This window comes from Lycium barbarum, chromosome 11 (assembly GCF_019175385.1).
Source record: "Lycium barbarum isolate Lr01 chromosome 11, ASM1917538v2, whole genome shotgun sequence".
In the NCBI taxonomy this organism is placed as follows: domain Eukaryota; kingdom Viridiplantae; phylum Streptophyta; class Magnoliopsida; order Solanales; family Solanaceae; genus Lycium; species Lycium barbarum.
Genome location: NC_083347.1, coordinates 4,768,738 through 4,795,047, shown reverse-complemented (window position 1 = coordinate 4,795,047; position 26,310 = coordinate 4,768,738). Strand labels below are relative to the sequence as shown.

The following is a 26,310-nucleotide window of genomic DNA, read 5'->3' as shown; positions in this document are numbered from 1 at the left end:
GACGATCATATCTCCTTGCTCCGATCTCTGATTGACTTGGTCCTTATATCGTTAGAAAGGTATTTCTACATACTACAACTTCATTGATAGTACCTTCCAAAATTCCAAACCGATCAAGGAGTTATCGCTGCCTGAAATAGGCCTATCAACCATTTTCGCAAAACGTTCAAACCTTCAATGTTTTCACTAGAACTCTAATGATATGAGCTTAAACTTAGTTCCAAGATACGGGGTGTTACAGTTATTCTCAAGTTACTTGAAGTGTAGAATGGAGGTGAGGGTAAATTTCACGTATAGTCACTTACCTATTATTTTTTTCCACAAAAGTCACTTATTTATCGTTTCTAACACAAAAGTCACTTAACTGTCACTTTTTTCACAAAAAGTCACTTAACTATGGTTTCTAAAACAAAGATCACTTAACTTTGAGTATACTAACACAAAAGTCACTAAATCACTTTATGGTGTGTCACTAAACCACTTTATGGTGAATAACTCATCTTTTACTCTCTTTTTTTAGAAAAAAAAATCAAATAAATTAAAATTACTTAAAAGGGTTCAAACCGACCCGACCCGACCCAAAATTAATTATTACTCCCTCTGTCCCAATTTATATGACACGGTTCGGATTTTGAGTCAAAACAGTTTAATTTTGACCGTGAATTTGGGCATGCGATCTTTATGTTTTTTGAAATAAAATGTACATAAGTAGAAACGACGTAAAAAATAATATAAGTCACGATAATGGACAATCCAAAATATTTAAAAGATATATGAAAAAATTAAGGTCAAAGAAACACTTGTTTGAATCTCGAAATTCGAAAGGTGCTACATAAAATGGGACGGAGGGATTAAATTTTTTGGGTCGGGTTGAACCTTTTTAAGTAATTTTTAATTTATTAGATTTTTTTATTTTCAAAAAGAGAGTAAAAGATGCGTTATTCACCGTAAAGTGATTTAGTGACACCGAAAAGTGAATTAGTGACTTTTTTATTAGTATACTCAAAGTTAAGTGATTTTTGTGTTAGAAACCATAGTTAACTACTTATCAATAGGTATACTCAAAGTTACCTATCAATAGCCTAGGATAAAAAAAAGAAAAGAAAGAATGGTAAAGAGGTAAATGAGCAAAGTATCATCCATCTTCAGTTCGTTCTAACAAATACTTTGGTGAAATCTGCAATACAGGTGACAACACATACAGTAGGAAAGGAATTTGTACCGGCATCATCCAAGTTTGACGTGAATTTGAAGATTTTCCGGGAAGGGTTTTCAGGATATTCGTGGCCATTGTCATGCCGGTACTTTCTCAATGCCGCCATTGTTTTTCAGAGTAAGTAGGCTTTTTTCAAAATTATTTCTGGGTTTCTATTAGATATTGTTTAAGTTCATCTGGAGCTATCAGCAACATGACACAAGAGAGACAAGATCAGTTGCTCCAATAGCTTGCTTCAAATTCCGTGTGCCTACATCACACGCATTTGATCGACTGGAATGCAGGTGCTTTCCAAGAAAATCATATAAACTTTTCACTTGATGTACATATGTATATTGTGTTTGATTTTATTCACATTTTACATTTTGGTAAGGTTTAAACAGAACTGAATATGCTGAGCTAGAACTCGTTCCTGGTACCTGGAAAGATATTTAAGGAAAAATTGAGGGAAACAAACTTATTTGACACCGCAAGAAGTGGTAATTCTATTTAATTTGAGGCGGAATAACTAAGAAGTACGTAAAAGTAGCGTAAGAAGGTCATTGGCTTTAAATTTTGAAGGATTTAAAGTTTTTAGCACTAAATGTATCGTATTTTAAAATTATAAAGTTGAGATATAATATCTACTGAAATTTCAGAGATTTTTCCGCATATTTATTTTGTGTGTTGGAAGTATTCCGCCATTGCTCCTAATAAATTAATTAAGTATCCTGCAAGGCTGCAACAAATGAAAATCACGAAGCAACAACGTTATCTAGCTTTTTTTGGTTATTATGCTTGGCCTTGGTTGATGATCTCAGGGTGAGGGTTGAGTATTTCAATTCTTGTGACTTTCGATGCAAAAGCAATAATGACATTTGCATTTTCTCCTCTTCAGGTACTAAAATTTCTTGCAATTTTACAAATGATATTGTTTGAACTTACTCAGTTATAGAATTCCCTTAAAAGCAACTTAGAGGCATGTTGTTGTGAAGGGTAGAATTATCCTGTTCTGTTGCCAATTTTTCTGAGGAGATGTACTTGAATTATTTATCTTAAGCATAATCTTTAAAAAAGGAAAAGCAAAGATAAGAAGGATAAAGGGACCAGACCAGAAGACTCAGTGTTTATGAATTAATTTGTGAGATCCTTTTTTAGCAGCTGGTTACATATCAAACTCTTCAATACTTTTTAACTTCTAAGTTTCCATCCGGAAAGTTACTGCCTTTGTAGGTTCTTTTAGTTTTCTTCAAAGTCTGCCTGGTTTTCTATTCTTTCTCTATGTGCTATTTGTTCTGAATTTAATTTCGAGCTTCTCATATGTTATAAATCAATTGGATTTGAATAAGTGTATGGAACTAACAAATGATGGTCACATGCAAAATGAGTGATTTAAGAAGATATATGACCAAGTACAGAAAAGGTAATCCAGCAGCGGAATTTAAGTTTGGACGGAAAAGAGGATATGGATATGCTGTACATTTTTGAGCCTTGTTGAGTGATTTTCTATTCATTTTCTTCTTATGAAGTACACCAACACTTTTCCTCTTATGGTAGGTTCTAACACCTTGCAAGTTGCAGGCAATTTCAAGCTACTTTTTTTCTTTTCTTCATGTAGTGTGATATTATGCTCATCCATACCATGATGTATAAATAAGATAAAAGTTGTAGATGAATGAATTACATGGACATAGAGAATGTGTCATTTGCCAATCACAACATTCATGAATAAATATTTTGTTCTGAAATGTATGTAGATAGTACCTAGCAATTAGCAAGCAATGTCGTCTATGTTTGATTTGAGGATTAATTTACATGTATCATTTTTATCATCTGCAATTTTATATCAAATGAAGTCGATAGAAAAATTTATAATATTGGGGCACGGGCCATCTCTGCCTAGTATATATAGATGTGATTCACATTGGATTGATATTTGCTCTTATTATTCAGTCACTTGCTGCTAATCTTGGAGTAAGCACTGGTAAGTTAGTCAAAACATTATTACATTAAACACTCACATTATATTTTGTATTGCATGTTTCCCATGGAATTTTATTTTAACTATTTTATCCCATTTTTGTTTTGCAGGCAAACATTTGTCAGAATTATGAAGGGCTGAATACCCATGGTTTGTTAAATACTGTTTGTGGTTGCTAGCTGAAGTTGCTGTTATAGCTGCAGATATTCCTGAAGGCAAGACTTTCTAACCTTCTAACTAATTATTAATTAAACATACCTTTGTAAAAATGTAAAAGTGTTTGGTGGATGTTTTGTAAATGTTGAAGTAGTTTAATGTTGTAGACTAACTTAATGTAGACTAGTTTAATGTTTTGTGGATGTTTGTAAATGTTGAAGTATTTAATGTCTTTTGTGAATGTTTGAATTACGTTTTGATTCAACTTTGAAGTAGTTTCGAGTTGAATTTGATGTACTGCGGGTTGTAGCATGTTATTATAGGTGTTTGTTGGATTATTTGCAGCTATTTGAGCTGGTTTTAGCTTAATATAGAATTGTTTATGATTTTTGGCAGGTGGGTAGCTGCAAAAGCAACAAAATACTGCCAATTTTTCTGCAGAAAACCGACCTCATGAGGTCGGTTATCTTAATTTCATTTTCCAGATTTTTAAGAAACCGACCTCATGAAGTCGGTTGTGTTCATATCATTTTCCACATTTTAAAGAAACCAACCACATGAGGTCGGTAAATAAATTACATTTTGCAGAAACCGACCTCATGAGGTCGGTTCCTGATTATCACTATTCATAAATTTATAATTACCGACCACATATGGTCGGTTTTCTTAAGAAAAATTATATATTAATGTAATTTTCCAACCACATGTAGTCGGTAACACTAAAAAATAAATAAAGAAAATTTCAATATACCGACCACATGAGGTCGGTATTTTAAAAAATAATATAATTTTTCCGTCCTCACGTGGTGGCTAATGCTTTTGTCGATAAAAAAAAATAATTAATATAGCGACCTCATCAGGTCGGTATATTAATTTTCTTTTATTTTTGGCCAAATCGCATGTGGTCGGTAAAAATTTGCGACCTGCCCTTTCTAGACCAACTGATGAGGTCGGTTTTGAGGTCGCATTTTTTTCAAAACCGACCTCATAAGGTCGGAAAAGTTGATTTTTTCAGGTCGCTTTTTAGCAGTTTTTTAGTAGTGATATATGGTACTTGCAAATAAGATGCGTCACATTGATTGATACTTATGTTCAACAAATAACTGAAATGATTTACAGGTAACTTTCCATATATACAATTGATTTTGCACTTGTTCCCCTTTTAAGTATAAGATCGAACATTGAGAGGGGTTTGAAAGTTCTCAAAGAACGAAAATAAAAAGCCTTTTAAAGTTCTCACATAACGAAGCAATAGCCTTTCGATTAACCTTTCATTCTCTGTCAAATAAATAACGGGTTCTACATTAGATCTTACCAGTTATTTTGTTTCATTTGTTAATAGTAGATATTAGTTCATACTTCAATTTTCTATGTATACAAATACAGCAAGGAACAGTTAATTGCATAATGTAGCTATCAAAGATATTATCATTGATTTAAGAAGAAGTATGCTTGATCATTTCCAAGTGGCCGTTAGGATATCTTCATCAGTTTGACAAATTATTACTGTGTATAGTTTTTGACTATGTACTATGTAATAGAAGTATATATATGCTTTTATAGTAGTGGTGGATCAGTAGACTTCTGATGTTATTGGACAAGAGTCAACAACTGTTGTCCAAGAAAGTTGACATATAATGAAGAGATATACTAAATTATTAAGTGATGTGCTAGTAATAATATAATATCGTGTATAGTTTTTGACTATGTACTATGTAATAGGAGTATATATATGCTTTTATAGTAGTGGTGGATCAGTAGACTTTTGATGTTATTGGACAAGAGTCAACAACTGTTGTCCAAGAAAGTTGACATATAATGAAGAGATATACTAAATTATTCAGTTATGTGCTAGTAATAATATAATATCGTACACTACGCGAGGAATTTTTTTTTACTTTCAGATCTTTTTTGTGCGCGGATTGCCCTTCATTTGGAGTGGTCTTTAATTTTTGCCCTTCAATTGGTAATCTTTAATTTTTATCCCTCGTCTAACACCCTGAGGTTGTGGGTTCGAACTCTAGCTCAGGTAAAAAAAAATAAAAAAATCGCTAGACAGAATTTCGCAAGGCAGACTTTGCAAAATTCTGCCTTAAGGCAGAATTTACTCAGGCAAAATTTTGCAAATCTGTCTAGCAAAATTCTGCCTTTAAGTAGAATTTGGGCCGCACAGGCAGAATTTCTGCCCATGCAAATTTTGCCTGCCTGTGCCATGTAAATTCTGCCTGAAGGGCAAAATTTAAAGACCACCATTTTGAGGGGTAAAAATTAAAGACCACCCCAGCGAAGGGTAAACCTGCAAATTGCTCCTTTCAGATTAGTTGTTCCTCCGACCTCCTTTAATTCCTCTATTTTCCCTACTAATCTGCTACTCCTATTAATAAAACAAAATAAATGATGGGGTACCACATTATTCATGCTAGAGAGAACGTAACGAGATATCAAGGGGGGTAAATTTTTTGAAACTTGAGGCTTTTAGACGTAATAACATTTATATAGATATAAAATTAATTATTCACATAAACGAGGGAGTATTATAACTTATTCAGTTCTGTTTCCGATATAAGGAATGATTTTGTGAAAGAGAAAAAACAATAGTAATATAAAGGTTAGAGGACTTAATTCTTAATTTGCATGGGAAAGATTAAATTATATATATATATATTCCAATTAAGAGGTTATTTGGAAAGTCACCTGGTAATTGGAATTGGTGTAATTACTACTCTAGTAATTACACAACCTAGTAATTACACAGTATTGTAATTACAATGACCTGTTTGTTTGTCATAATGTAATTACAGTGTAATTACAAGCGTGTTGTTTGGTTGCACAAGTGTAATTACACAGTTAGTTTATTTTAAAAATAACATTTGATTATAAAAAAATTAAAATTAATATTTAAAAAATATGTGCCTTTATAAATGATATTAAATTAGTTATTTAATAATACATTGTTTCTTGAAAATATGTTAATTAATAATCATATGTTTGTAACTAATATTGTAAAAAATAATTGATATATAATTTCAAATTAATAATATTTAAATATTAATTGATTATAAAACTTACAAGCATACCATTTTTGTGAAAGCATCATGGGATTGAATGTTTGACAAAAAAAGAATATTTATAAACATAATGCCATAATATTATCCAAATGTTTGACAATAATTCTATCAATTGTAAGTGAAAAATAAATAACATGCAATGTCAAATAACAAGTAAAAAGTACTAAAGCAAATATTTTTAAAATCGAAAATATAACCCAAATTCAAAATCCAAAAGAAAAAAGTTGAACATAATACTCTTATGTCATATTCCAACGTTACATAAGTAAGTTTCAACGTAACTTAAGTAAATACTCCTATAATTCAAAAGAAAGGAAAAACATAAGTCTATAACCTCATTCACAACGAAATTCTACTTTAATAACATCACTCATTATATGTCAAGTTTGTTAATGACTAATCCTTTCTAATATTAAGAGATGTAGTTTCAAAAATTAGAATACTAACACGGTTATGCTAAATGAATAAAATAAAAAAAAATTACGAGCAATTACATGGAACCACGAGAAGTAAAGGTTGGGAATGAGAAGAAAGGAAATGAAATATAAATACTATAAAAATAAAAATATATTTTAAAAAATAAAAATAATTAAAAAGTAAAAATAAAAAAGAAATTAAATACTAGAAATAAAAAATAAATTAGAAAAGAAAATAAATTAAAATAAAATAAAAAAGAAATTAAATAATAGAAATAAAAACTAAATTAAAAAGGAAAAAAAGAAAAAAATAAAAAAGAAATAAACTAAAAGGTAACCCTGTAATTACACCCAATTCTCAGTCCGCACTTGGGAATTGGAGAGCGTAATTACACCCAATTCCCACCTAATTGTGTAATTTCTTGATCAAACAAACAGACCAAACTGTGTAATTACACTCAATTCCAATTACCTGGGTGGCTTTCCAAACAGGCCCTAAAGTAATGGCAGTTTTACTTGGGCAAGAGGAAATCTACATAGACAGATTTCAGCATTCTTAAGAATGAGGTCATAAAGTAGTCCCTGACTAGACTAATTTATATAATTAACACGTTCTAATTAGAAATTCATCACTAAATAATGGGTAGCTAACATAATTTTTTAATAATTCATCATTAATCCGTCATTAACTAGAATTAGCCACATAATTTTACTGTTTAGTGACATAATTTATCCGTCGCTAATTACTGTTATTTTGAGTGGTATATGCATGTGTTCCACTCTATTCCTTTGAAAACTCTATAAAGAAGTGTTAAGAGGGTCAGCATAAATTGAAGAGTTTGACACATTCTCATATTTCCAAGCTCCACAGTTTATAAATAGAGCGTTGTGGTAAGTACCGTATAATATCATCAGTAGCTAGGTAAAATATTAAATGTCAGAAGCATCGGCATTATTATCTTCAAATGACGTGGAAGACGGGAATAATTATCCGAAACCGAAGAAAAAAATAACGATGGATGAAATGCTTGAGAAATACTGCGGGGATTTTGGGTGGTGGCAGTTGAGACACTTAGTGTTAACCAGCTTGGCTTGGATGCTTGAGGGGATTCACACTATGGTCATGATCTTCGCCGATCGCGAACCAGTCTGGTGCTGTTCCACGAGCCATTGTGGTTCAAGTCTGTGTGACCTTGAGCCTGGCTCGTGGGAATGGTCAGGTGGAACAGGAAGTTCTACGATGTCTGAATTCGGATTGATATGTGGAGACAAGTTTAAGGTTGGGCTTGTCCAGTCTATATTTTTTGCTGGCTGCATGATCGGTACGTCCTCCGTTTTTTAAGGGAAAATTTCACAAATAGTCAATTTTCAATCTTTATAACCAAAATTATTCAGTGTCATTAAGTTTCGCAGAATTTCAAGATAGCCAGATGAAATTTCGTGATATTGGCTATTTTCCCAGATAAAGCCGAAAAGTAACAATTGAATTTCATCCTTTCAATTTAGGATGTTACTAATATGTTAGTCATTTTGAATGAAGAAGTTTCCACACAAACTGCATCACTTTTTTGAAAAAGCATTTTTGATAATAAGCACTTTGGACATGTAGGGAAAAATTATTATTGTCAAAAGTATAGAGGTTGTAGGGTAAATATTTACGTACGCACACAGTAGATAGTTTCAGAAAATCACTAATTTTAACGGACGTTCCATCAGAATTTGGTTCGTAGGTAAGAAATTTTTAACGAAAAATTCGTCTGAAACCTTACCGAAGAGCCAAATTCAGACGGAATCCTTAGCAATAGTTTGTGGTTTTATTGTTTAATAATGAATGTCAAAAGATTGAGTCGTCGTTGTAAGATAGTAGAAGTGCTAGTAGTAGCATGTCCCAAGATTGAATAAGGAGCTGTGAGATTCTGGTATTTATCCTTAGTTGTCGCCTTTGTCTATCACACACATATTTGTCACTTTTGATACAAGCAACTTTAAGATGTTGAAAAAAATTATGGTAACGCTTTTAAAATTGTTTTCAGGGGCTGGAGTAGTTGGACATCTTTCAGATTCAAAATTGGGAAGGAAAGGCTCCCTCGCAATGGTTTGCATTTTGAACGCCATTTTTGGTATTCTAACAGCATTCTCTTCGAACTATTGGACCTATGCCTTGCTCCGTTTTCTCTCCGGTTTCAGCGCTGGTGGGACAGGCCTTTGCGCTTTTGTTCTTGGCACTGAACCCATTGGTCAGTCTTGGCGTGGCGTAGCTGGAATGTCCACTTTCTATTTTTTCTCTATAGGAATAGCCACTGTATCTGCCATTGCTTATTTCTTCCAATCGTGGCGATCTCTCTACATTGCTTCTTCGATCCCGTCTTTGATTTTCGTTATCTCCGTACTTCCTTTCCTCCATGAGTCACCTCGCTGGTGCCTCGTTCGAGGAAAAGTAGATGAAGCCATGAAAATTATGCAAAAAATCGCTACATCAAATGGCAAACAACGTATTCCTAATGGCGTTGTTCTTGCCCTCGACAGTGAAGTGAACGACGACAACAACAACATAACGGGTGTGGTCCAACAAATGGAATTTGGGGAGGGTGGGGTCTACACAGACCTTACACCTACCTCTATAGCCATGCTAGAACCCTATACCAAAGAAGCGCTAAATGGATCCATTTTAGATGTACTAAGGTTTCCAATCACACGGATTCGGTTAATCTTAGCCGCGGGTAGTAACTTCTTCTGTTCCGTCGTTTATTACGGGTTAAGTCTGAACGCCGTCAACCTCGGGACCAATCTTTACCTCAACGTTGCCCTTAACGCAATTGCTGAAATGCCTGCTTATTTTTTAACAGCGTTAGTGTTGGACAGGCTCGGTCGAAAGCCGTTAGGTGTAGGGACAATGTGGTTCAGTGGAATATTCTGTTTAGCTGGAAGCTTAATGAAGGGTGAAGGGGCATGGAAAGTGGTTCGAATGGTGTGTGGAGTTTTAGGGATATTTGGTATGGCTGGGACATACAATTTGTTATTTGTGTATTCGATGGAGTTGTTTCCAACTGTGGTGAGAAATGCAGCATTAGGATGTGCGACTCAAGCGATACATATGGGGGCAATTTTGGCACCAATTATTGTGGTTTTAGGGGGTGGCATACCATTTCTTGTATTTGGTATATGTGGAATTGCTGGAGGATTTTTGGTATTGTATCTGCCAGAAACATTAAACAGGCCACTTTATGATACAATGGAAGGACTACAAGAAGCTGAAGCAAAACCTGCCATGGTAGCTTAATCGGTTCGTAAAGAGCTTGTTTGGATTAGCTGAATAAAAGCAACTATTAAGTACTTGACTTTAAAAGCATTGTGAAAGTATTGGAGCTGAATTTACTTGTTTGTTGAAACTGAAAATCTATATATCTAATACAAAGCTAAGCATAGACAAGGTGATGTGGCAGCTCTCTATGGCCAAGAAACACAATTATCTTTTTTCTCTTTTGACATTTTATTCATTTTTCCTACTTATGTGCTATGTTAAAAAAAGGAACTCAAAAGTCATCTCTTTTAAGTCTCTTAAAATTTTGTTAGATGTTCCACGTTGAACTTCATAACATTTTTTCAGTTTTTTTTATCGCTCTTTGTCTAATTTTATTGATAACAAATCTATATATTTAATTCTCTTAAAATGTTACATGTGTTATGTTAAGAAACTGAAAAGTCATGTCTTACCTCTATTAATTTTATTAAATGTGTTGGTTAAATGCATTACAACGGTTACAAATTAATATACATATATGAGATAACATGCCGATCCAAAGCCACATTGAATCTGAAAGTGCAAGAGGGGGGGGGGGGGGGGGGTGAATTGTTAAAAATTTTCGATCTGTTAGTCGACTAGGTTAAATCAGTAATCGACTACCTACTCAGTGAATACTAAGGTAAGGTGTAGAAAATAAATGACACACGTATTTTATACTGGTTCAGATTCAATGTAAATCCTAGTCCAGTCCCCTTGGGTTGCAAGGGTGTTCTCTGCAGCTCTTTTATAAGGTTTGGTACAATGAAGGTTTTGAATGAAGTTCCTACGTCTACACTCAAAACACTCTTATTCTTTTTTATACAAAGCCTCACAAACTATAACTCTCCTTTCTCTCTTATTACACTATGAATCTTTCAGACTAACAATGTTTATTTGAAAGTAAAGCAGAGCAATGGAGGTAATGAGACAATTGCATAAATCTTGCGTTTGTGAAGCAGCCCTTTTTATAGTGTTTTAGGCTCTTCACGCAGAGAAATCAACCCAAGGGATTTGATCCTTGGAAATGGAATTAGAGATCCTATTTCCAAGAATAAGACTGAGCTTTTACTCCTTTCCTTGTGCGTCGAGGCAGCAGCAAATTTGTTACACTTCATGAGATATGCCTCTGATGCTTTTCCTTCTTGAAACGATTTGATGCTGCTGGAATATTGCCTCTTTATTGTGCAGATATCTTTTCCTTTCTTGAAAGATTTTATACTGCTGAAGAGTACTGTTGTTTGCACCATTAGGGCTGGGAAGTCATTTCTCGAGTGAGTCCAGCTCGTTGGGGCTGTTTTGTGGGCTCACATATATTCCTTGTGTGATTTAATTACTATACCTGCACAAGTAAAATTGTCATCATAAAAACTTGACACTAACAGAATCATGCTATTGGAGGCAATATCAGTCTTCTCTGGCTGATTTTTAAGGATCATTTGAAACAAGTTTACAACATTTTCGGAAAATCAAGTGAACAACGAGTTAATATAGTTAGTTGCAAGCTTGTACAATCACTTGATTGGTTTGAGAATTTGTGTGTTTATATCGTTAGTTGCCGGTATTTTGATTCTTGATATTTTTTGTTAAAAGTAATTTGTCATATTAAATTTCATTTAGAAGGTTGTAGATATTAGGTCGTATGTTTGGGATTTCAGTTATTTGTACAGTCAATTATCAAGCAAAGTTTATCTTTTTATCTTGATATTTGTTTTTTATAAAACTTCAAATTATTGGGTTTTTGACATTTTAGAGTTCCTTACTTTCATATCTTGCTGAAGCCAATTTTGGGAGTATGACGAGAATTGTGGGGTGTCAAATTTGAGTCTTTAATCTCTTCATTTTCTTTAACTTGCAGGTGGCAATAGACTTGGAGTAACGTAAATAATGGGGACTAATCCAGATAAAATTATCAGTGAGATACAATATAGGGGAATTAACAACTTGTTGGAACTAAACAACATAGATTCTTATGGAGGGTGAAAATATAAAAGGTATTGTCATTTTTTCTCTTTTGTTCTCTGAGTCTATTTTCTTATTATTTTAAAATGATGATAGTTCAATTTTTTGCAATTATAATTAAATAAATATTGATTTATTTTATGTTGCTGAAACTGATAGGTTTTTGAACCTTAATTGAAGAGAGGCTGGTATTACAAAAATAAGAGAAAATTTGACGCATATATACTCTTCAGCATTATCTTTTCCTCTAGAAAAAAGTTTAATGGAGCATTGCTTAGAAAAATCAAGGGGAAAGCATATTTAGTTGAAAATTTGGTTATTTTAAAAATTATTGAATAAAGCAATAGCAAGGTAACAGGATATTGATTTTTGAGTGATGTCTAAACATAAAGATATTATTGGACTATTTCTTAGGCATCGTGAACTCATGACATTCCTAAGCTCTAATTGTGATAACTTTTTTTGTGATTTATAGAATTATATTGTCCCTGCATATACATGACTAAAATGATCTCTTCTATTTCAATTAAATATTCTTTTTATAAATTGCATGATGCCTCTTAAGACTGCGCTCGGAGTGATAAGCATTATTTTCAGTACAAGTTAGTTTAATTTATTTTAAGTTCCGAATTTATTCGTAGGTCATTTTGGTGGAGAACAAGGAAGATTGAGAGATACTCTACAATTGTAATTTATTTGGTCAAATCTCAAAGTGCTTTTATGTCAAAAAGCTACAAGTTAGGATAGATCAACTTCTAGCTTTTGACGTAGTTCTGCCTCTAGCAACAGAGCATAATTCGAGCTTGCCTTATTGTGACTACCTAATATAAGTACAATCTAAAAATAGTTCTCCAAAATCAAGTTCAAAAACCGGCAAATTAAGATAGAATGCCTGGTTTCTCTGCTTCAGCTTCTTCCATTCCAGCCATTGTATCATATAATGGCCTATTTAAAGTCTCAGGCAAGTACATTACCAGTAACCCTCCAGCAATCCCACATGCTGCAAACACTGCAAATGGTATCCCACCCCCTAAAACAACCACTAGGGGCGCCAAAATCGCCCCCATTTGAGATGCCTGTGTCGCACATCCCAACGCAGCATTCCTCACCACAGTCGGAAACAACTCCATCGAATACACGAACAACAAATTGTAAGTACCCGCCATGCCAAATATCCCAAAAACTCCGCAAACCATTGGGACCACCTTCCACGTCTCGTAAGCCTTCATCAAGCTTCCGGCTAAGCAGAAAATCCCGCTAAACCACATTGTCCATATTGCTAACGGCTTTCTACCGAGCCTGTCCAATACTAATGCGGTTAACAAATAGGCAGGCATTTCAGCGATGGCGTTGAGGGAGACGCTGAGGTAAAGATTGGTCCCGAGGTTGACAGCGTTCAGACTTAACCCGTAGTAGACAACAGAGCAAAAGAAGTTTATCGCCACAGCTAAGAACAACCGAAATCTCGTTAAAGGTAGCCTCAGTACATCTAATATGGATCCGTTTTGGGCTTCTTTGGACTCGGATTGAGAATTAGGAACGTTCTCATCGTTCACTTCACTATCGAGGGCGAGAACAACACCATCGGGGAGGTGTTTTCCATTGGATTTGGCGATTTTGTGCATGATTTTCATTGCTTCGTCTGCTTTTCCTCTAACGAGGCACCAACGAGGTGACTCATGGAGGAAAGGGAGTACGAAGATAACAAGCATAATGGATGGGATTGAAGAAGCAATGTAGAGAGATCGCCACGTTTGGAAGAAATAAGCAATGGCAGGTACGACGGCTATTCCAATAGAGAAAAAATAGAAAGTGGACATTCCGGCTACGCCACGCCAAGACTGGCCAACGGGTTCAGTAGCGAGAACAAAAGCGCAAAGGCCGGTCCCGCCCGTGCTAAAACCGGAGAGTACGCGGAATAAGGTATAGGTCCAATAGTCTGAAGAAAATGCTGTTAAACAACCAAAGGCGGCGTTCAAAATGCAAACCATCGTGAGGGAGCCTTTTCTTCCCAATTTGGAGTCTGACAGATGTCCAAATACTCCAGCACCTGAAAAAACCATTAATTTGGAAGTGTTACAAAATTTTCTTAACATCTCAAAAATGTTATCAACTAAGTGAGAATTTTTCCATTAATTTCAAAATTTGATCCAACAACAACTGCAAGCATAGAACAAGGTAAATTACCAATCACATTCTGAATAGTGAATCTTTCAGTATCATCTTGAAAGATTGAAAACTGAGAACTTAATTTTATAATAGTTACTTGCTATGTTGCTCAAACTGTCGAAAAATATTATATAACACTCTTGTCAAATCCTTCAGAATACACTTAGTTTTTGAGGATCCGACACCTAACCGTCAATATTTATAAAGATCTTAGCAACATAATTTACTTAAATTAATTTTTAGAGGCAGTGTTTGACTGGACGAAATTTTTAGGAGAACGATTACTTTTGGTACATAGCAAAAGTAATCAAAAAACATGTGAGATGAGACTACAAGCGAGTTGCTATTCTAGGCGAGAAACTCCAAAAAAAATAGTTTAACGACTTTCTTAGTACATGTGTTAAGTTCAATGATTTTTTTCTTGCGAAAAATAGTTTAGTAATACTAGTGCAATAAAATATAAATTAAGGGTCTGTTTGGAAAACCACCTAGTAATTGGTATTGGTGTAATTATTAGAATAATAACACAATTTTGCTAAATGAATAAAATTAAAAACAATACGAGCAATTACATGGAATCACAAGAAGTAAAGGTTGAGAATGAGAAAAAGGGAATGAAAGCTAAATAATATAAAAATAATAATATAATAAAAAGAAGTTAAAATAATAGAAATAAAAGTAAATTAAAAAAAAAAAGAAATTAAAAAAAAAAAAAAAAAACTAAAAGTAACCATGTAATTATAGAGTGTAATTACACCCAATTCTCAACCCCCTTTGAGAATTAGAAAGTGTAATTACACCCTCTCAATTACACTCAATTCTCACCTAATCAAGTAATTAATTGATCAAACAAACAGGATAAATTGTGTAATGACACCCAATTACACTCAATTTCAATTACCCGGGTGGATTTCCAAACAGGCCCAAAGTGATCATTCATGAAATTAACTCCGGAATACTTTTAGACTTATGGTTTTAAATATTTCTATAATTATAAATTATATTTATGAATGAAATAAATTATTTAAAAGTAAAGAGCATCCACGCGTATGAAAATGTCATTATTTTCACATGAAAGAAAATAAGTGTCATGTAAGAACTACCAAAAAGTTTTGAAGGAGTAACGCGAGTAAATAATTTTGAAGGAAGACAAAATATTCAGTGCTGAATCATACTACAATCAGCAAGTGTCAATATGCATGGAAAAATAAACGACATGTCATACAATGTGAGGGAAGCTTTTAGTAAATGGACAAAAAACAATGGACAAGCAAGTCAAAAGAAGCAGCTTCTCGTCATGATAATTTGATAAGGTTCTCTGTGTCTCAGTACAATAATTAAAGTGCCATTCTTTATCGTCAGGTGCATGGTATAGTACTACAAGATGAAGTGATCCTTCCTGGCTAAGAAAGTTGACAAGAATAAGCTTTTCTGGTCCATACCTTCCGCATATTTGATTTATTGAGTAAAAAAAAAAGCAATTCAAGTACATCGACGCACTTATTCATTGTCCCAGAGTTGCCTTCTTTTTATTGTTTTTATTTTTGATGAGTTATCGAAAATAAAGTAGCCTATTTCAATAGGCTCTGTGTTATTTTACGTATCACATTATTTTTTTATTTTATCTAAAATTTATTTTAATATTTTATTTTAAAATAATTTAATCTGAATTTTTATTTTATTTTATTAAGATAATTTACTCTCAAGATATATGCCTTGTTTTAATTTATAGTACCTTTTTTTAAAAAAAAAAAGAAGTTAAAATTGAATAAATTACTCCTATCATTCAAGGAGGTGTAAACCACTGATAAATAAAGTAGGTGCATAATCATGAAGTTTCAAGTTCAACTTTTAATAGAAGTAAAAATATTAATTGAGTTTTTTATCATTCTAAATCTTAGTAAACAAAGCAGACACTAGCATAAAATTTGCTAAACTATACACAAATTGACGGGACAAATAATCTTTTAGCCCTTTACAAACCTTGTCACTACATTTGAACAAAAAAAAAAAAATGGAATGCAGGGAGTATCATATTAGGAAGACGGAAGATCCGGATCGGGATAACATATTCTTAATATTCAATTTAGGGGGTGAGTAGTAAGTAAGAAAAAGGATACTCTAATACTGACCTAAAAGTATATACTATTGTACTTCATTAGTATCTTTCAGTTTTCATGTTTATCTGATCACGTTTCTTAGTTGGCCCACAAACACGAGTTTAGTTCGACAATATTGTTATTGTCCTTGATCTTTAATTATAATATCTTTCCGATCCAAAATGTCGTCTTTCCTCATCTGTTTTTGTCCCATTTTATTGAGCTTGATACACTTGAATGTTAATTATTAACAATTCATTAGCAAACAAAAATTTGGCCGCATTCTTTTTCTACTTGTAAGTTGTAATTTTATAATATTAGACTAAGGGAAAGGTAAAACACATCCTCGTCAACATTGTACGAACTGAGAAACTGACAAAGTGCTCATCAGGATAGAAATGCATGTGGTGAATAGTGATGCCAAAACAATTCAGCCAAATCAATAACTCATCTCCATGAAAGGTGCAGGCGTGCTAGTCCATTTAGAGGTTACAACATGTGACCACGCCTTGTCGGCAGAGACGGAGAATTCAGAGTTCGAAATTCTAATTCGTATAAGTTATTGAGTTCTAAATTAACACGGTATATACATTCAATGAATTTTTTAAGACAAACACAAAGTTTAGATTAAAGTTATTGAATTTAACCGAACCCCGAGTACTCTCCATCCCTGCTTGTCAGTGGACCGCATAAAAGTATACCATATCATCAATGTGAAGAAACTTTTCCACGATCAGATTATTCTTATCTATAGCAAACATTTTTAGAATATGATATTGTAATTCTAAAAATAAAACAAGTACTATTACTTATTACATTTAAGTAAATTAAAAATTCTTATACCGGCCGGCGGCCATATATAACTAAACTCTATTAAGAAACATTGTCCACAAAGTTGAATGGCATGTTTTTTCCATCATAGAAAATGAAGTTTTAACTTATGCGGACAATGTAATTATTTTTGGCACAATCAGTATATTATAACCCATTGTACATGTTACTATTAATCTTATTTCTAGGTTATCACTTTCATTTAGTCATGTTTAAAGTAATCTAATAGTCCCTGCATCTCAAAATACGTACTACTATTGCTTTGCTTCTCGAAAATCAAATTATTTAAACTTTTACTAACATTTTGTGATATGAGAAGAATTAACTAATAATACTATATATGTATTTTTTTAGTATTTTAACTTTAATTTTAAAATATTAAATTAATCTGATTAAATTTACTATTCATAATTAAATAAGATCTGACAAGTGACAACCATTCTAACACGGCCGGAGTAGCTCCTCGGTTTGAACCCATATACTACTGCCACTAGTCACTGCTTCTCACTACTAAGAAACTGCACGCCAATGACTTCTAAACAAGTTTTGAAAAATGTACCACACACATAATAATGAAATATTGGAGGTATATGTTGTTCTAATTCGTTAAAGAGGTCGGAAAACCACTGAATTCTGTTAACTTAACCTTTCACTATACAAAAAACGATCAAGTGCCTTTTTTTCCAAATTAGGATATAGGGGGTAAAAAAAACAACATCAACATATCCAGTACAATCTCACAGGTGAAATATAGCTAGGGTAGAGTGTATCCAGACCTTATTCCTACCTCGTAGAGATAGAGAGGTTGGTTCCGATAGACTCTCTAGAGAGGTTGTTTCCAGATAGACTCTCAGCTTAAGTAAAACATTTTGAAAAAGATAATACAGAAACGATAGCAATAACAACAACGAAATAATGCGAAACGGAAAGTAGCACATAGCATTACAGAAAGAAATCATACTAATCAAGAAATTAATACTAAACTACCCGTATTTACCAAATGTTTTTTGAGAATTGAGCAATATTAAAGATGACCACATTCTTTATCGCTAAAGGCACCATTGGAAACATTTATCAATTTTTGTCCTGAATTTCTAAGATGATAATTATTTTGAGACAAATTTTATTTGTTAATGTGACATTTCGGAACGGCGAGAGTAACAACAACGAAATAATGGAATAAACGTAGAACAAAAACACAAACCAAAAAAAAACAAAAAAGTTTTAAAATATTAAAAAGGGTGATTAACAACATACCGATCATGCAGCCAGCGAAAAACAAGGATTGAACAAGTCCAACCTTATATTTCTGTCCACATATTAACCCAAACTCCGTAACCGTAGAACTTGCATTTCCACCTAACCATTCCCACGAACCCGGTTCAAGTCCACACACACTTTTAACCGTCGAGTCACACCGGTTCGTCGAACACTTCCAACCCGGTTCACGGTCAGCAAAAATCATAACCATGGTGTGTATCCCTTCTAAAGCCCAAGCTAAGCTTGTTAATACAAAATGTCTAAATTGCCACCACCCGAATTCGCCACAATACTTGTCTAACATTTGATCCATTGTTACTTTTTTTGGTTTTGAAATTAATGGTGAATGGAGATCACCATTAGATGGTGTTGAGGAATCTGACATTTTTTTTTTGTGTGTTATTTGTTTTGTTTTTGTTTTTTTTTTTTTTTTTTTTTTTGGTTTTTGTTTGCGTTAGGGATGAATACTGAGATTGGAGGCTATATATAGCGCGTCTTTCCTCACTTCCAGGTTTGTTGGTGCGAGGGAAAAGAAAAGATCAGTGTAGTTTTTTTTTTTTTTTTTGTCAAAATAGGATTTTAAAATCGGAAAAGAGCCAAATATACCCGTGAACTAATGAAAAAGGGTCAAATATACCCTTCGTTATACTTTAGGTTTAAATATACTCTTACCGTTATACTATTGATTCGAATATATCCTTACTCAGTTAAAGTTGTCCAAGGTGGATATCTGATCTTACGTGGCACTAGCATTTGATGAGGTGGACACCACGTGGCATGCCACCTCAACACCCCTAACCCATTTTACCCCTCCCCTCTATTTATTCTTCCACCGCTAAGATTTCCTTTCCCTCCGCCATCATTGCCACCACCATTGCTCCTCTGCTTCTCCGTCACAATAGTTGCAGCTCAAAGGCAGGGGCGGAGCCACATTGGCTCCAGGGGGTTCATTCGAACCCCCTCGGCGAAAAATTACAGTATATTTTTAAAGTTAAAATTATTTTATTATGTATATATAGTAGATGTTGTGTTGACACCCAATTTTGTCCCTCTTTTATTTTATTTACTCGGGCTTTTAAATTTACTGACGAGCCAAATACTTTATTTTCACTACTCTATTTTTACTTCACTACTATTATTTTCTCTACTTTTATTTTCAACATTACGAGCATTACTTTATCACAAATTTTAAGTGTTCGTCATCGTTTCATTTTCGGGTTTGGAATCGTTAAATTAATTACAAGACAACACGTTGTAAAATCTTTATTTTTCTACATATTAATTATTAATTATCTCCACATAGTATATATTATTGAATTAGAAGCCCAAAAATAACTAAATAGAGGAGGAAGGATCAACAATTTTCAGCCAAATTAATGGCCCAAAATGCAAATACAATATTACTTCCCTATCCAAATAAACAACCCACATTTTAATTCCCAACCCACATTATATCAGCCCATTACCTAACTCTACCCGGTCCAGCCCAAAAATTATCAGACCCGACCCATTTTTTATTTCCTAAACCTAAAACCCTTCACGCCTCCCTTCTCTTTCTCTTTCCCTTCCCCTTTTCTCTCTCTCCTCCTTCCTCAAAAAACCCTAGCCGCTCCCCTTTCTCTTTCATCGTCACCTCTATCCTCACCCACGTTACCCGCTCCTCTCCACTTCCCCTTGTCCCCCACGCCTCTGTCTCCTCTGTTCCCCGCTCTTCTCTCTCATACGCTCCTCTCTCTCCTCACTCTATAAATTTAGAAGGATTACTCAGTTGAAAGGGGGGATTTTCTCAGGTTTTTGGAGGATACACAAGTTTCCTATCCTCAAGTCTTAAGCTTCGTTTCTACTCTAGTCTTGATTTTCTTTTAAAATCAGAAAAAACCTTCTGTTGAAAAATATAAGATTTGGGACTGAAATCCTCATCGAAAAGATAGCCTCGTTCTGAAAAATAGCCACATATTACTCTATTTTCACTTTCCAATCTGAAGCTTTAGTTACTTTAATCGATTTCGAGCTCGTCGTGTTCGAGTAGATTCGAGGCCTCGACGCCCCACTTCACTGTACCACAAAAAGGTAATATCGTCTGCTGTTTAGTTTCTTTAGCTGATAATGTTGTATTGAAATCAAGTTTGGACTTGAAACTGTGTATGTTCTGTTGCTGTTCAGTATTTCCAATTGGTTTCTTAATTCTGCGTTTCTGTGTTATTTAGAGTTCAACATGGCTTAATCGATTTTATAAGCTTCGTAGCTTTACTTTGCCTTGGTCTGTGAATTGTGAAGCATGATTTATTCTGATTATTGAGCATTTGAAATGGTTTTACATGTAATATTATGAGACTTATTGTTTTAGTCGTTAGCTTCTATTTTAGTTAAAATCCCAGCTTATTTTTGTTTTCTTTGTAGTAATTATGTAGTTTCTTTGTTATCCTGTTATTTGCTTGATGTTTGGGAGCTGCTAGGATAGAATGTTAATCGCTAAAATGAATTTGAAAGATGTATACGGTAGTTTGGATGTTTAGACTGAATTTCCAGAACTTAGAACCCATTCAGAGCCGAATATACATATGGTATACAGTGAGCTATCAAGGTAAGACGAAGGTATTCATTCGATATACATCTGATATACACACCATGGTGTGTATATCTTAGGTATATTGGGGCATATGGTTAAAACAGGCAGTAACACATAAGGCCTATATGTTAGACAAGTAAAGGAATGTGCTCAGCTTCAGCTCAACCTCATTAGCTGGCCTCTGTTTTTTTTCTTTTTTCTTTTTAGTCTTTAATGGTCCTATGTCATGTTCTTGTAGTGTTTGTGAATGATATCATGCAGTTGGTAATTCTCTATGCCATTTCTGTTTGAGTTTCCCTTTCTTTTCTTTATCCTTTTACTATTCGACATGAGAATAAGTAGGAGAATTCAACTTGACGTAAGCTGTTGGTCCTTTTAGGTGTCCCTGACCCTCTATCAAACCCTTCCCCATTATTGCCAAACTGCTTTATAAGCATGAGACCTGCTTGAGATGAAACATTTAAGTAATCAGTTTTAATTGAGTTGAAGTATTTAACTTTCATTTCAGTGTATGAGAATAAGACATTTGTACATTTCTGTTGGAATTATCTAAAAGAACAAATGGGATAAAGACCCATTCTTAAGCATTTAGTTAACCCAAAGTTTCAATCTAGACCATGCACTCTTTAAATGATACTTAGAATAATTGTTTCAACATTTTGTTCCATGTTTGCTGTAGATGTTTCCCCAAAACCAAAAGGCCATCGTTTCTAATACTATTTAAGCCATTCATACCCCCTGTAGTTCAAAATTTCTTTTCCAGTATGCTTAAATGACTTTCCTGTTGGTTAACTAATATACATTTGGTTGAGTATAATTTTCCTGTGAAATATATGTTTGTAACTTTTATGTTCAGTTGTTTGAAGAGGTCAGTTGGTGCTTATGTTTGAGTAGCATATAAACTTAAACCATTCAGATTCCTCTTTTCTTTTGTTTTTAAATTGATGAATATCCTTCCAAAACACTATGAACTGTGGCTATTTGTTGTTCGCTATGAAATATTACTACTTTGATAAAACAAATGCTACACTTCGAGGGGAAATTAGCTGCCTTACCTATGGTCAAAATGGCCATCATGTTTGGTACATGCTACTGTCCTGTATGCTGCCATGACTTCGACTCTACTTGTTTAATTTCTTTTCTTACTGCTTGCTTAGAAGCTGTTAAGTAACTATAGGCAGTCCCTGATTAAATTAAAATCACTAAAATTGTTAATGGATTGCCCTGCTTGATAAATGTCTTGTGAAGTATTGAATTGCTGTCCCCTGCCTTTTTTAACTGCTGTAGTTTCAGCCAACTTTAACTGATTTCATCTCTGTTTGGATTCCTTCATTGGTGCTCATGTTAATTTATTTGCTGAGCTATTTGAATTAGAATAGGATAGAATACTGAAATTGCTTATCAGGAAAACAAAACTGTTGTTTGTGCACCTTTGTTGATTATCAATCCCCTGATGAATGTTCTGCTTTGCCTTGCTTTGTGTTTGAAGTTTCTCTTTTGAACAAAATGATGCTAATCTGTCGTGCTACCTATCTGCTGGGTTGTTATGTTTGTTGTTTGGAACTATGATTACGATCATAATAATCTCCTATGTTGCTGTTCTTCTTTGTTAATTATTTGTTGTTTGGAACTATGATTACGATCATAATAGCCTAATCAGCTGGTTGGAATATTTTCAATGCACCTACAATTGCTTGTATACCTACGTATACATAAGGTATACTTCAAATATACATAGAATATATACGCTTTGCTGAGTTGTTTGAGTTTATATCATACATGTATTGATCATATACTAATCCTTTTCTTTCGTTTTTATGCATGACTATCGTATATGAGTCCGAGGGACTCGTTTTCTTCCACATTTGGCGTTGGGCTAAATGCCCAACAAGACTCCTCTCTACGTCCAGCCCTCTGTCCACAGCGAAAAAATGGAAAACATAAATTCTGGGCCAAAGCCCAATAGACAGGAACAGTATTCAGCAACAACATAAGAAAATGATTCTGGGTCGAAGCCCAATAGCAAACAGAGTGCAGCAGTTTCCAGAAAATGGGTTGAGCCCATTTAATCATCTTTACTCCTTTATTTTGCACCTTTGACTTGTATTATTTGACTAACACTTTTTCTTATTTTGTTTTTTCCTTAGCTAGAATGAACCTTAGTGACATTAAGGGGTTTAGTTTAGTAATGGGTAGTTAATTCCACAAATTACATTCTCTTCTATTTATGTTCTAGACTATTTATAGTATCTATAATATTTATTTATTAGAATAATTGATTTTCAAAAACAGCATGACTACATATTTTGGCTAAAGGAATCATAATTCATGCTTACTATCTTAGAAGTTTAAAACGTCATAAAGTTTACACTAACGTTAGCTTATTTTAAGAAATGAAAGGCAAACAAGTTTCAATGGATAACTTTTCCACTTTAGTTCCTTTCCAACGCTTGAAATACACATTTGTCTAAAACAACCTTTAAAACTTTTATTAAATAACTCTTTTAAATTTTAGTCATTTTCTCCAAATACATATAAACATTACATGTCCCGCTTCTTTTAGTTTATTTTTAACTAAACTCTTTATGCAACTATTATTTTCTACAAGTTTTACTTTAAATAACTTTAGCAATACTTACAAGATATTTTCTTAAATATTTAAATATTTACATCTACATTTTTAGCCTTAATTAAATAACATAAGTCCGGTCGGTTAACCATTGTTAATGGGTCTTAAAGGATGCCTAATACCTTCCCTTTAGACTAATTGAACTCTTACCTAGAATCATTTGGTTTCGTAGACTTTAAAATAAAATCAACTTTAGATAACTACATTAATTAACTTTAGGTGTCCTAATTCACCGTAAATAATTAGGTGGCGACTCCTTAAAACAAACAAAAACAGGAATCACCAATATATCGTACTTCTAATTTAACCCGGTTAAAATGGGGTATGACATGTTGAACCCCCTGACTTCTTAGTGTATTTACCTTTTAGAATTTTTGAACCCCATAGATGAAAATCCTGGCTCCGCCAATGCTCAAAGGTCTAAAAATACAACCAATAAATGGCTCACACTAAATGGTAACTTCTTATGTGTAACTACGTTGCTTACTTCCTGAAGCTGTGAGTTTTCTTTTTCCAACTTTGAGTCAGTTAAAGAATTCTCGGAGGGCGTAAAAATTTAGATTTTTACTTAGGAAATTGAATTTTTTTTAAATTGTCCCCCCAAGTTCGCTTAGTATTCTAGAATTTTTCACCCCTTTTTTTTTTGTCATGATAATTGATATAGATGCAAAGATGTTAGATGAGTTATTCATTTGAAGTCATCCTGCACCGCGCTTTCTCAAGTTTTTGTCAGGACTGGTTGTTGATAAGATTCTAGTGACTATAAGTTGGGTGATAAAGAAGCCTAATAATGCTTTCACTGTAATCAAGAGCTAAAGAAGTGTAATTTTTTTGTTAATTCGCCTTCTCTTTCAGTTGTGACGGAAAAGCAAAGGAGCAATGCTGGTGGCAATGACGGTGGAAGGGAAGAAAATTTTAGTGTGGAAGAACAAATAGAGAGAGGGATAAAATGGGTTAGGGGTGTTGAGGTGGCATGCCACGTGGTGTCCACCTCATCAAATGCTAGTGCCTCATAGGATCGGATGTCCATCTTGGACAACTTTAACTGAGTAAGGGTATATTTGAACCAATAGTAAAACGGTAGGGGTATATTTAAACCTAAAATATAACGAAGGGTATATTTAACTCTTTTCTAATAGTTCAGGGGTATATTTGACCCTTTTCCGTTTTAAAATCCATCTATGATTATGAAAATGTTTCGGATATAATTAGGTGTGTTAATTAACGATGTTCTGTGTGAAAAACATGTTAATTTATTTATGAGAGAACTCGCTTATTTAGGTTAACAGTTCAATTATTTTTATTTATAACAAACTTAAGGGTGTAAAAAAAAAGCTTACTTTTAAGGTTTTTTTTGTTTTAGGTCTCTAACTACAGTTCACAAAAGTTGTCATCCCCTCGACCCTCTTTTTCTACATTCGTTAAAAAATCTCCCTTTGATTGACCCAATAAACCTAGGGAATATTTTCTTGAGCTGCGTCATTATCAAGAGCATAGGAACTTCACGTACAATATGAACTTGAATTATGATCTACAAAACTCTTCACTTTATTCTTTTCTATCTATGAGTGGGATGGATCTTGGCGAAAAATTAAATTATATATATAGGGTAAATTTTCTATATTTATATGCATATATTAATTTTTGAACACTTTAAATAAATTATATTTAGCTTCTTTTATTTTCCGAACACCCTAAATGAAAATTCTGAATCCGTCACTGTTTATGAAGGATTTGTCTAAGATATCACGTACACTGTCTTTTTCAAAAGCTTGTTAATCTAGAAGTTTGACAATCCTTCTCTTTAACTCATCCTCTGTCCTGAGCGCCACAATGTTATCCTGTTATTATGTATTAACTTTTAATTTACTGTTTGCTCTTTTGGACAATTTTATATCGCTTTATGCAACAAATTAAATTTACTATTGATCTTATTATGTTGCATCAGAAATATTATTAACACATTTACAATACATCTAACGATGTAAGCGTGTGGCCTAGTGATTAAGAATAATGAGATCTCAAGTTCAAATTTCAGCGTACGTAAAAATACTAGATGATTTATTTTTCTTTGTCTAAGTCTTGATAGATAAAGTTATTAGGATCTGTGCTGGTGAGAGTTAACAGGTAACTCGTCAAATTAATCGCAGTGCGCGTAAGTTAATCCGAACACTGCGGGTATATTAAATATTTACATTATATAATCTGACTTATAGTCTTATAAAATAAAGAGTAGCAGATTATATTTTCAAAAACATTATCGGCAAAAAGCTGTCCAAAATCACCTTAATTAGTCTCTCATATAATCCAACTGGCAAGTGGCAATTATTTTGATCGGAGTTGGTTCCGGTTTGTATTTGGATACGTATCTAGCCGTTGATTTAGGAGTGATTCGAGTAAATTCCCTAAAAAGTCACTCATGTATTGAAAATTGCTTTCTAATATTATTTTTGTTTTTTTAAGACTAGAATATCACTCAATTATCACTATTTTTCTTAGAATATACTTAACAAATAAAACTCTCCTTCACTCTTAGTCGGCATGCCATGTCACATAAAATTCTATTTTTTTTAATATAATAAATTTATTTAACTCATTAAAACCATTTAATTCAACACAAACCTATTTTACCCAACCAACCCATATCTTAACCTATTTAACCCATCAAACAAGTACTTAACTTTTACTCAGTCGT

At 33.5% G+C, this 26,310-nt stretch overlaps 2 protein-coding genes across 2 annotated transcripts; one reads left to right on the top strand and one right to left on the bottom strand.

Annotated features, from left to right (window-relative positions):
- The first annotated feature begins 7,750 nt into the window (after positions 1-7,750).
- On the top strand, positions 7,751-10,096 carry LOC132617635 (organic cation/carnitine transporter 4-like). The gene is made up of 3 exons (XM_060332684.1): positions 7,751-8,138; positions 8,850-9,374; positions 9,420-10,096. The coding sequence occupies exons 1-3, from the start codon at positions 7,751-7,753 to the stop codon at positions 10,094-10,096; spliced, it is 1,590 nt and encodes a 529-aa protein (XP_060188667.1).
- Positions 10,097-12,733: 2,637 nt separating this feature from the next.
- On the bottom strand, positions 12,734-18,889 carry LOC132618425 (organic cation/carnitine transporter 4-like). Its single transcript, XM_060333480.1, has 2 exons — positions 18,415-18,889; positions 12,734-14,108 (listed from the first exon to the last, which is right to left on the bottom strand). Exons 1-2 carry the CDS (start codon positions 18,800-18,802, stop codon positions 12,937-12,939), a joined length of 1,560 nt encoding a protein of 519 aa, XP_060189463.1. The 5' UTR covers positions 18,803-18,889; the 3' UTR covers positions 12,734-12,936.
- Positions 18,890-26,310: the final 7,421 nt, after the last annotated feature.